This window comes from Notolabrus celidotus, chromosome 14, assembly GCF_009762535.1.
Source record: "Notolabrus celidotus isolate fNotCel1 chromosome 14, fNotCel1.pri, whole genome shotgun sequence".
NCBI classification, from domain to species: Eukaryota; Metazoa; Chordata; class Actinopteri; order Labriformes; family Labridae; genus Notolabrus; species Notolabrus celidotus.
In genome coordinates, this window is record NC_048285.1 from 26,482,093 (window position 1) to 26,495,007 (window position 12,915).

The 12,915-nt window shown below is 41.6% G+C and overlaps 1 protein-coding gene across 1 annotated transcript in view; it reads right to left on the reverse strand.

The window, feature by feature from the left end:
* Window positions 1-5,830: 5,830 nt before the first annotated feature.
* Window positions 5,831-12,915, reverse strand: part of LOC117824857 (protocadherin-16-like) — an 83,432-nt gene continuing 76,347 nt past the window's right edge. The window contains exons 15-21 of the mRNA XM_034700344.1: window positions 12,696-12,809; window positions 12,401-12,612; window positions 11,966-12,117; window positions 11,617-11,747; window positions 11,014-11,300; window positions 10,748-10,889; window positions 5,831-10,289 (exon numbers count right to left, since the gene is read on the reverse strand). Coding sequence (XP_034556235.1) covers window positions 7,702-10,289; window positions 10,748-10,889; window positions 11,014-11,300; window positions 11,617-11,747; window positions 11,966-12,117; window positions 12,401-12,612; window positions 12,696-12,809 — 3,626 coding nt within the window. The 3' untranslated portion in view covers window positions 5,831-7,701. The remainder of the gene's footprint in view (window positions 10,290-10,747; window positions 10,890-11,013; window positions 11,301-11,616; window positions 11,748-11,965; window positions 12,118-12,400; window positions 12,613-12,695; window positions 12,810-12,915) is intronic.

A 12,915-nucleotide genomic window follows, 5' to 3' on the forward strand; every position in this document is an offset into this window, starting at 1 on the left:
TGCTAAGTGACAAGGGCTAAGAAGAGGGTCCACAGTTTTGGCCGCGGTTTTGCAGGAAAAACACTTCTCCTCCCTAGTCTGAGCCACCCTCTCTCCCCGTAGAGCTGTGGTTGTGACGCTGGCGGGGCAGGACAGGAGGCAGGCCTGACCAAATGAGAAACAGACCCCCTTCACCCTCGTATTGCCTATTTCTCCCTGTGGCTTTTTTGTTTTCAAAGAAAAAAAGAACGCCCTCCAAAAATAGATTTGGGGCTCGCGTGCCAATGGGTTTTGAAACCTTTTTTTTTCCACTCCCTCTAGTCACGCAAGTAGCCTGGCGAGACCTTGAAGAGAGGGCCGGGGAAAAAAACAGAACTCGTAAGAGACAGGACGATCAGAGGGGGAAAAAGTCTCTGTGGAGTGTTTGGAGAAAGGATTGTGGTAAGCTGAGGATGGAGCATCCCTGGAGCCAGGCCTCTGCTTAGGGAACACGGTGCACAGACTGCCGTGCAAGCTGCAGGTATGAGGGGTTTATGGGTAATCCATGCATGAGCAGAGAGACCTCTCTCTCTGGCCTGGCCTCATTTTGACTGGACGGTAGCCTGGACAGAAGAGTGTGATTCTCACCAAAGAGCTTGCAGACATAGCAGCTCACACCTGGATGCAAAGATTCCCATTTCTTATGTCCATAATCTGATATCCTTCACTGTGATTCACTTCACATTTGACTGATCCCTGCAGCTGCTATTCATCTTTTTTTATCTGTCACATCATATACTCTAAGCCGTCAAGATGAGATCACTGCCCAGATTATAAAAAGAGACATTATCTTGCCCTGGTTAACTACCTCTGAAAGTGAGCCTGTTTTGGAAGTTTCATTATAGAAAGAGCTTTTGAACTTAAGACAGTGAGAAGGAACCATGGCACAAGCTCTTCAGCAGAAGTCATGTTAAAGCCATTATATCCTGCAGTCGTTATAGTCATTAAGCCGTCAGGGCTGCCCAGCTCTCTGCTGCTAAAGAGCATCAAAGTACTCTGGAACATCTGAGTAAGAGTTAATATTTGTTCTGTCTTTACTATCAGGTAGGCATGTTGCACTACACTCCCAGTCCCCTGGAAGCATTTGACACTGAGTACAATCCTGTGTCAAACAAACTGTTTCCCTGTATGAAACCATATGTGCACCATGGACTGTATATTAACATGGATGCCATAAGTTTTCACTTACTTTGAGGCCAAAAGATTTAGAGCTCCCTCTGCTGACTGGCTGCAGTATAGGTCATAAATCCCGCCTCCTTAATGTTATCAGTTCTAATCATGCTGATTTATGTCCAGGCGCTAATTTTTCTGAAAGGTAAAGTTTTAATAAGACATTTAATTTTTAAAAAGAGGGGGTGTGACATCATGATTGACATCTCTGTTAACAAACGCAGCCTACTACAGCATTCTTTACTGAATTAGCAGAGTAGATGAGGGATGGCAAGAGAAAACATAACAAACACTAACACAGGAGTCATTGAACTTTCCAAAGCCATAAGTCTCTGCTTCAAATCAACACATTCATTTTTTCTGCAGTGGACTGTACCCACCTGAGGGATCTTTGGTGCTTTATGATAAATTTGATGTATGTTTAGGTTAGTGTCTCAGGTTTGATGTCAGTCCTGTGACACTACCAGCCAGGTTGCTTCCATGCATGCCTTGGCTGCTCCAGCGATTCTGTCAGTGCCCATTTGGATACTGTCAATGGTATTTAATGCATTTTGAAGATTTCCAGCAGGGACAATCAAACTGTAAGTTAGTATGCTAAGGTAAAACACAATTCAAAAGAGAAAAGAAATCATTCACAGATTTATACTCACTGAGCTGCTGCCTGAATGAAATCAGCTATTATAACAGTGACAAAAAACCCTCTACAATCTTCTTCAAAAATTCATGTGATCCTCTTGGAAACACTTTCTTTGAACTTGCATCAGTTAGACAAAACAATATGAGAATGTCAGATGATTTTCAAGTGGTACATTCACAAAAGAGTCATTGTGTAATTATGCAAGTTACACATTGTTTTGTTAATGTACCAGAACCTTGAATAGATCACAAATTGGTCTGGCAGTAAAGGGCATTATGATATCACAGCAGTAATAACTCAATAACTCAATTCTGTTATTGTGTGGCAAGAATAAGAGAATATTGCGTTTATTCAGAAGGGTGCCATCCAGATAACAAATGGAAATCATTCAACAATGCATGAAATTAGATTATTAGCATATTCTTTGATCAAAGTGTGGAACTGATCAATATGAATAACGACACTTTTGTTCTGAAGCAGGTTGGAGGATTTCAAAGGCCGGATATTCCTCTGAGAAAAAAAGAGCTTCCAGCATGCACAGCATGATCACAGGTAGCTCAGTGACCACCCCGAGATAGAATAGCAACGAGTGTGCATGAGTCTTTAAAAGAAAAGTATGCTACAAGTCAGCCAGAGTGATATTGTCATAGTCTTGTATTTAATTTTTGTAATAACAATTTTAGAGGCATTAACGGTTGACCTAATCTGAATTTGTGTGCTTTGATTTGTGTTGGTTTGAAACAGAGCAAATCTGATTGCACGAGTTGAATCCTATTATTATGCATTTCACTCTCAGTTTAGATGCTGGGATTTGCAGAGCTTGTCAGCTTATTATGGTCAGTGTACTGTGGCTTTTGTAATGAAAAAGAAACAAGGGAAAGCAAATGATGTCTAATGTAATGACATAGGACTCCTGCATAGCAAAATAAGAATGCTTACATGGTGGAGTCGGACTATAAAGGAGGTAAAATAAGATGGAAATTAAATAATGAATTAGCTGCATCTTGAAAGTAAGCCATTTTTTTTGTCATATGCTGTGTCTCAGGTTCATGTTAGCTACAGCCATAGACTGTATAAAATATGGACGTAGTATCCGTGACGTCACCCATCTGTTTCTGAAGAGCTGTTTTGAGGCCAATCATCAGCGGCAGCCATATTGCTGCTGTGGAGCCAGTGTGACGTAAAGAGGCTGAGTTTGAACCTCCTAACCTGCTCCTAGCCAACAGCCGCAGTGTTCCTGCAGGCAGCTGTGCCCCTCATTGGAAGAATTGTTCTCTCAATATCTTCGAAGTTGCCACGTTAGAAAAAAATTCACCCCCCTCACAGTGTGAGCTGATCGAGAAATGAGCTATCCAGACTACACTCGTCTTTTGTACCAGGCTGTTAACATGTTTATTTCTGCTGTAAAGATCGTCTTTTTCCCATTCATGTGTATGTGACTTCCGGTACTTCCAGCCTCAGGTGGATTCTCGATGAACTGCAGCTTTTAGCACTTCCGCATTGGATTCATATTTTTAGACCGGAGGTTGCTGCTTGGCTACAGCTGGCAGGCAGCTTCTGGCTATCAGGAGCTGTTTGTTACCATTTCCATGTAGTGTTAGATGAATCTGCATATCCAAGTCACCAGTAGTCTTTCATCATTTTTGCTCAAAAGCTTTAAGGGTTCTTTTTGATTTGGTTCTGATTGTTTATTGGTTCTGTTACTCTAAGATGCATTTAATTTGTTCATGCATGGTGTATATTTTAATTCTTCACTGGATATAGTGAATCTATTTTTTCTACATCTATGTAATTATTGGTTGTTTCATGAAATATGAAAATCAACTAACAATCTCCCCATAACTCGTCCAATAACAATCTGCTGGCAACAGACACACTGAGCTGCTGAAACTTGTCAGCTGTCGACAGGCTGATAAAATTAAGTATTCATGCACACATGCTGATTTTTTTTTTTACATCAATGTGAAGCTTCATTTCTGACTTAATTTGCTTGCACACTATTGGAGTATTAGCAAAAGCAAGAGATACATTTGTTTGTTGCCTGTCTCAGAAAGTTACCATGCTTTCAGCGTACAATGCCGAGCACAAGGCTTTTAAACAGGGTTCAGTCAATCAGTTTTAATCTCATTGTACTGCTACAATGACAATCAAAGGATTTCTGTCTCTATTTCTTTTTAAAAAAAGAATCTACAATGGAAACTAAAGTGCAATGTTATAATGACGAGTAGGTTACAAAACATGACACTGATGAAATTGATTTTCAGCATCAGTTATGCATAAAAACACTGACAACTCAATTTAAGACAGAGGTTGCAGCAGAACGTCAGCGAAGGAGATTGCATGTTAACAGAGCTGCCTCCACTTTGTGTTGACGGGAAAATGATAGATTTCATCTGGTTTACACGGAGCCTTTAATTTAGGCTTTGAGTAATGACTTGGCTTATGCCCTCTCACTCCTATCATCTAAATTCTGTTGTGTATATACTGGCCACTGATCTTAGGTGCTTGGTTTGGGTCACACCATCCATCTCATAACCTGTGTCTGCTATGACAATCTAGCTGGGTGTATCATCACAGGCTGTCAGGGATTTCAGGGAGCTCCGCCCATATGCGTGTGTGTGATTGCCCAGAATACCACATGGTTTAAGTTTCCGCTCCATAACCAGTCCGAGGCAAGCCTTGGAGCGGACAAACAGCGCATCCAGTTTCAGCACAGTTTCATCAGGCAGCAGGAGTCTAGCCTCAGGAAATATAAGAGTGATGCAATGAGTTCTCATGACAGGTGGGGTTGGGTACTTAGAAATATCGCTACTTAGAAAGTTTGTTGACATGCATTAATTCTAATACAGGAAGAAGTTCAAAAGAGTTCTGACAATTGCATTTCAGAAGAAAAAAGTTTAGATTTCAGTGCTTGAACTTTTTGCTGTTTGATCAAAAGTTCACTGGGGTAAAACAAGTAAGTTTGCAGTCTTTTTGATGTTTTTGTTACATCATGGTTTCATCTGAGAACCACTATTAAGTTTTAAACATAGATGACAATATGAAAACATTCTAGTAATTCTAAACTCTGGCCGCAGACAGAACTTTCTCAACCTTGCTTTCCTTAATCAAGCTGTTCTTTAGTGTTATACAATCAGGGGAATAAACATTGAGAGTAATTAGGAGAAATGGCGAAATAGACTGAAATATCTAACGCAGCAAAACAAAGATAAGTCCAGCCAAGGACAACAATAGAGATGTTAGTTATACAAGAAAGAGAGCATGTCATGCGTACAGAACAAGATAAATATCTGATATTTGACCTGGAGTTTGGTGTGGTCAGTGATACATGATGAATGATCTCCAAGCTGCAACATAAAGTGAATGAGATCTTTTGGCAAAGTAGATGAATGGATGATTATACACAAAAGCAGGAGTGAAAGAAACCTGGCTCCTTGTACTGTAAATGTGGTGCTAATTAGAAAAAGCAAATATGGATAGTGATTTTTGTGTGAAGTTGCTTCTTTATAGTCTCCAGACTTCTAAGTCTTATTTTTTTTTCTCTGTCTGTGTTTAAAAAAATAAATAATCTAAAGCATGATTTTTTCCCACAGCTGCTTTCAGATGCATCTGTAAAGCCATTACTTATCATAGCCATGTTATTGTGATTCTATTACATAATATATGACTATCAGCTTTCAAATAACACATAATGGCTATTATCAAACCAAATCTAGATAATTTGAGGTGTTTTTCAAAGATCATGACAATTATGGGGTTAAACAGGGCTGTTTGATTCATCTGAGAGAAGAGGAAAAAAAGGGTTGTGCTGGTAACTTAATGTCTAAACATCAGTGTCCAGAAGAGTCCAGATTATATACCATCCAGGGAAAACGCTCATCTGCTCTGCTTCAAAATGTCCCTATGCTCTACTTCACTTGTTTTTCTTAATCTTGATTGCACATTACAACTATCATCATGCAGACCATAAGCTGAGCAGGGAGAGATGTGACAGAGGCGACGACAGTGAGTTCTCATGAGTACTTTAATCAGGCACTTTTTGCTCAAAACATTTCTCTGGAGTCTAAAATATGTGTGAACATTTGGAGATATTTCTCTTCTACGGCCCTGTTGTACACACTTTGGACAAACACAAAACCAAAGTGGCAAGTAACACCGCTCAATACAAAACAATCAAAACAACAATGTACCTTCATTTTATCAGATAGGTAGTGTTCATGCTTATTTGGCCATGGTCAAAATAACATCCTTGTAAATAATTTACTGAGCCTCTCAGCCTCTGCTGTCTACCTATAATAAGTTACAATACTGTTAAATGTTACTGTGGTTTAAGACAGTATTATAAAGTATCTCCAAATGGGCAATAAGGATTTTTTTTAATAATAATTAAAAGGAGAGACAAATCCACATTTAGGCCATGGCAGGGCACTGTTGATGTAAATGTACACACTTCATTTTGTAAAGGCAACAAAAACACATTCATGAATGTATTCAAGACGTAGGCATCTGGGTAAGAGCATTTTGTGAATTATGGCTGAACATGTACAATACATGACGTGAGTTTCCTGTTACTTCATTGGAAACATTCTCTGGTGATGTTTGAACATTCATAAATATATATTTTTTAATTCTCTATTTGTATCATTTAAAAGTGTTACTTTTAATCCATTCAGGATATTTTATAGTGCTATTAAAAAGAGAGGACAAATGTAGCCCAGAAAACATTCACTACAGTTTTTTTTTTTGTACTTTTATGTTGTAAGTCTGGGAAAAAAAATTGAAAAGCTGCTGCAAATTTCAGTGTCAGGGTCACACTGATTTAAAGCCTCAGTAATGGTTCTCTTACATTTTACTAAGGAGCTTTAGATGAGTAGAGAAATGGCAAACACCTGCTTACATGCTGTGGAATGATTGGACTGCTGATAGAGCTAACAGTTTTACATCTATCACGTAGCTGCTCAATGCTCGGCCTCACATGTTTTTTTTTCACAATGCAAAATGAAAGCAGTAAGGCTCACTGTGAGAAGTTAAAGCCAGGGCACCTGAAGGACACGGCCATTGAATGTCAAACTCTATTATCTGCCTACGCAGAAAATGCAGGGACGTATGTTGAGGACTTTACAACACCTCAGTGTTTCACATTCATGATTACCTTTTGATGTGAGGTCAAACACAGGACTACAGAACATCTGATCACACAATACTCTATTCTGACTGATGTTTCATTTGTTCAAGCAAGGACATCTCTTCCTCTATAAATATTTACAGTAATCCCCATTCATAAAGCATTAATGAAGAGCTTCATTTCAAACCACAAGGTTAAGCATTACAAGGGATTAAATCAATTTACAGTACAACAAGTATACAGTACACTTGACAAATATACAAAATATAGAAATATATTCTGAGGTTTTAGCAACCTTTGACACTTTAATGCCATTTCTTGTCAGAAACCACTACAAGTATAAAAATATAGACAATGCTTTTGTACAAAATATTGACATCATGTATGAATCTCCGTTTGAATGTGCAAATTAACACTGATCAACAGAAGGAGTTTCTCAATCTTACTATTTTCTCTCTCTCTCACACACAAACACAGACAGAGACACACACACACACACACGCACACACCTACACAAAAGGCTTAGTCCATGTTTGCCAGTCATGTAGTTTGTTTTTTCTTCAGTGAGCACCAGAGCCTCGGCTATTTGCACTTCTAAGCGTAACCTTATACTTGTTCTCTTGAGACAAACATTAGAAAGGAGAACAGCGTTGACTCATTTCAATCTGCAGCCTCTGTGGTAATACAGTAGAAGAAGTCTGGGACAGCAATGACTCAGTTTTGGGTCACCCTTAAGAATTTTCAATGGAGCTTATATCCTCAGTTCTGCCTCCTCGATGTGTTCCAAATGGTGCTCGGTTGTGCTGATCATTGATGCTGACGGGCCCTGTGATACACTGAAAGGTGTGATAGCAGGAGAACGTGCTGCCAGTGGGGAGAGTGAGGGGGAGAAACTTGGAGACATAGCGACTGAGGAGATGGATCCCTCAGCACTAAGGGGGGACCTTCGAAAAGAAGCCAAGCTGGGGTAAGTCCTCCCCACAGCAGGCTTCGGAGGTACAGTTTTGGCCCCTGGGTGGGCAACAGAAGTTATGAGAGGTGGAGGGTCAATTCTTGACTCCGCCTTTGCTTTGTGATGAAATGATCTGCGAGGATTAGGAGGCGCGGTTTCATCTTTTAAACGAGCTATTTCAGTGAACACATTAGCTAAGGGTTGGAACTGGGGACACCAGTTTAGCAGATAGTCCCAGTTATAGCTGCCCCTCAGCTCCTCGTCACTTGCCACGATGGCTGTCAGGGAGCCATCCACAGCAGGCTTTCCATCCTCTGGGAAAGTATAATCTTTAGGGTGGGAGATGCTGAGTCCCCGTCCCACACCCACATACCCGCCCCCCTCATCCCTGTAGACTGGCACCTGGCCACCTAATAAAGAACTGTTCAAACTGCCCACTTTCTTCCCTCTGAACCAGTCTATTGAAGGCTCACAGGATACATCTGACAGCTGATCTGCATCCTGCTGGATTCCAGAGTCCGGACCTCGGGCAGAGATGCGCTCCTGCATGGAGGAGGAGATACTTGACACTCGAGGGTATTCATTAATCATTCTGATCTCATCATCCTCTGCTGCCTCTGCCTCTGCAGAGCCACGCCCACTGGAGTGTGAGGGATCCAGAGACCCTCCACGAGTGTATTGGCCCCCACTGCTGCCACCCTGATCAGCCACATATCCAGGAAGGGCTTGATGGTAAATCATTTCGTTTGCTGCTATTTTTGTTTCCTCAAACTTGTGCAGCATGGTGCCCGATGCTTGAGTTCGTCCACAAGCTTTCTGGTCCTTTTTCCGACGTCTTAATTTAACAAAAAATAGTACCACAGCAATAATTATCAGAATGATGATGGTCCCAAGAGAAACTGCGATGACGCTGATCAGCAGCATATTCATGTCTGAGGAGATACCAAAAGATGTATGGGTCACATCTATGATAACTTTGGCTACTGCTGAGCGGGATGTCTCTAATGGACTCTGAGCAGTCACTTCCAGTGTCATCAGTCGCAGCTCTCTTTTTGAGCGGCTTACATGTCTACTATAGCTGTCTATCTTTAAGGAAATTACTCCTGTTGATTTATTGACTTCAAAATAAGGCGAACTGTCAGCTAGAGAGTAGAGGACAATGCCGTCCACGCCTTCATCCTCGTCTCTGGCTTGTACTTTGCCAATGACTAGACCTTTCTTTGCTCCCTCAGGCACTTCAAATGAGAACTCTGAGGAGGTGAAAACAGGGTCATATTCGTCCTCCCCGGTGACATAAATCTGTACTGTTACAGACGCAGAGTAGTTTCCAGCATCCATGGCAACAGCCACAAAGCTGAAGGAGTTTACTTTCTCAAAGTCAAAAGTCGAGCGAGTCCGTACTTCTCCTGTTTGGTTTATGATGAAGGCCTCTTTTCCCTCGATAGAGTTGTCTAACATGTAATACTTTAACTGTCCAAAAACACCTCTGTCATGGTCAATTGCATGCAGCATGGTGACTAAGGCATTCTTGGGTTGGTTTTCCCTGATGCTCGCAGTTAAAAGTTTGAGAGGAAAGAAGGGCCGGTTGTCGTTAATGTCCTTCACCTCAATGCTGACTGGGGCCAAAGCGTAATGCCCTTGACCATCAGAAGCCTGGACAACAATCATGTGAGATGACTGTCTCTCGCTGTTCAGTGGTCTCTGCAGCCTTAAGGCTCCTGTCCACTGATCCACCTGGAAAAGGTCTGTCTCGTCCCCAGAGCTTATAGCATACTGCACCTCTCCATTAGGAGCCGAGTCTGGATCAGTGGCAGACAGATGCAGGATCTCTGTCCCGGCTGCTGCACCCTCACTCAGCACCACACTGTACTCCGTTCGGCTGAAAGCTGGAGGGTTGTCATTGGCATCTGTAACACTGATTAGGATAGGCACGCTGGAGCTTCGCTGAGGGATCCCACGATCTGATACCACAACAGTAAGGTTATAACTTGGCACTGCTTCAAAGTCCAGATGCTCCACCAGGATCAGGCTGCCGACTGTCTGGAAGCCCTGCCCCTCCAAGAAGCGCACGCTGCTCTCAATCTGGAAGGCATTACCAGAGTTGCCACTGGCGATGGCAAAATCAAAGCCACAGTTGTCCCGGGACAAGTCTCCATCCACAGCCTCCAAGGTTAGAACAGTTGATCCAGGAAGCCCATCTTCAGACACTGTGGCTCTGTACTCTGACTGGTGGAAGATGGGGGCGTTGTCATTGACATCAGACACTTGTACCTGGACTGTGGCTATGGATGAAAGGGGTGGAGTGCCCTGATCCCGTGCCTCAATTATCACCAGAATGGAGGGATTCTCAAAATCAAACTGTGTCTTCTGGTTGACAAACAGAGTGCCTGTGTAGACACAAAATAATAATGTCATAAAATAGCATCTCTTTTATCTACTGTCCGGAGATAATCATATTAATTATTAACACAATTAGTTGCATATTGTGGTTTGCCATCAGAGAGAAAACAATAAGTTGAACAATACTTGAGGCCAAAGCATGTAGTGGAGAAAAAGAGGCAGAATACCTTGAGGCCTTAAGAGTCCTCTTTTATAACATGCTTTTATAGATGAGATGCTATCTCAACCAAAACATCTGAGCTGAATAACACTGAATCTGACTTTTCAATGACTTTAATGAACAAAAGGAACAAATACTTAGCAAATGCCTTTTGTCTATAATATGTCTAAACCCTAAAATCTGTCCACGTAGAGCCTTGGGGGATAACATTTTATGAAGGGTAATTAAAGGGAGCTATGGTTATAAAACAAGTTTTAAGAAGACATAAATATGCAGTGACCTTACCGTTGCTTGGGTCAATGTAGAAAAGTCCCCTCGTTGATGACATTACTCTATAGGTTATCCTTCCATTGTCCCCAAAGTCAGAATCAGTGGCTGTTACCGTGATGACTGCACTGCCTGCTGGAAGGTGCTCTGAAACAGTCACCTGATAAGAAACAAACAATGTGGATACATTTGTATTAACTACAGATGATTCAACAGTTTACAAACCAAGAGAATATTCTTATAGATAGAGTGTAGGCAGGAGTGTGCAGTGCAGGCAGGTGTACCTGGTACAAGTCTTGAGTAAAGATGGGTGCGTTATCATTCACATCATCCACCAGAATGGTGAGGTTAGCCTCGCTTTGGTGTTTAGAGTCAGATGAGCGGACAGTCAGAGTGTACCACGTCCTCTCTTCATAGTCCAGAGGGCCGGTCAGAGACACCCCTCCTCCAAAACGATGAATCCCAAACATTCCCTGGCTGTCTGTTTCCAGGTGTAGCGTGTAAGAGAGGGCCGGTCCTGAGTCCACGTCATTTCCTGTCACCTGAGTGATCACTGTACCAACCAGAGTATCTGTATGTGTGTGATTATAAGGTAAAGGGGCAGGAAGAGAAGAGCAAACATTTAGGTAAAAGTAGGTGCAAAGTAAAAAAAAGTGATGAAAGTTCAAGAAAAACTTTTTGTTTCCTCACAAAGGAATACCCTGTTGTGGAAAGCCTTGATCAAATAGACAGGAAATGAACAGAGGAACTCTGCAACAGTTTTTTTAATATATATATAACAAGGTCAAACTTTCTTAGTAAGCCAAGCTGAGCCAGCTGCCCGGCAGAGTGATATGAGGCTTTAAGATAAGATCACTGGACTAACTTTCACTGTGAAGCCGACTTACCCTCAGGCACTCGGATCTCTCGAGGTAGAGGAATCATGGGACTGTTGTCATTGAGGTCAATGATGATGACAGTAAGAGTTGCAGAGCCTGCAAGCCGTGGGGTTCCCCGGTCTGTTGCTGTAACAACAAGCCTGGAGCCACAAAATAAATGACAGTGACTGAACTTTTAACTTGAGTGAATTTAATTGCTTAATGATACCAACCACAAAGCTCTCAAAGATATTATTTACAAAAAAGGTCCCCTGGTTTTTTAATTAACACTCTGGAATTTTCCATGGTCATTACAAAAAACCCACAACACTATTTATGTGAAAAATATTTTAAAACATGCATACAAGATTAAACTTACTTGGTTTGTGTCCAGATCTCTCTGTCCATAATGGCTGCAGTGGTGATACTGCCTGTCAGAGCGTCTATCTTAAACAACCCACTCATAGATGACGACCTGATGGAGTAGGTCACTTGACCATTTTGACCCTGGTCAAGGTCATCTGCAGCAACCTGAGGAAAGTACCATGCAAATTGGAAATGAAAATACTGAAATATTTGCAACAGCTGCTTCAGTTAAAGATGAACTACTTCAACTAGACTTGAGGTCAAGAGTTTAAAAATAGACCTGCCTACATGGCACAAATGGTTCAATAGAAAATGTAGTTGAGATAAAAATGTCTTTACAGCTCTGAAGCTATCCAGATTTCTGCTACTTGACCTCTTTTGTACTGAATAACTCCATGCACAAGCCTCAGCCAAGCATAATAAACATGTGTGGGATTGGCTACCGGACCTGGATAATGGGGAAATCGTAGCCCTGTGCCTCTCTAATGTAGGCTACATAGTTCTGGAGTTGGAAGCGTGGTAAGTTGTCATTGACGTCCTGCAGGATTAAGTTGACAGCCATGTACGAGCTGGAGGATGCCGTCTCGGCTTTCACCACAAGGCGGAGTTTCGGGGTCTCCTCATAGTCTAGTCCCTCAGATTTCTGGACCCAAATTTCACCTAATTGACAAAAATAACTATGAGTCACATTGTGGGTTTGGAAAACATCATATTGTAGGTTATGCTGCCATCTCTGCACTTACCAGTAATGGGGTTTATACCAAAAGATTGGAGTCTGTTTCCACTGAAAATAGCATAGCTGATACCAGTTTGAGAGCCATCCGGGTACTGGGCCTGAGTCTGTGTTACTACTGTTCCTATTGGAGGAAAAACATACAGTACATTAAGTGTTGAAACACTTTATTGCTGGTAATTATTTTCATTTCATGTTCATGGATTTCCAGGGAAAGTTGTAAAAAGTTT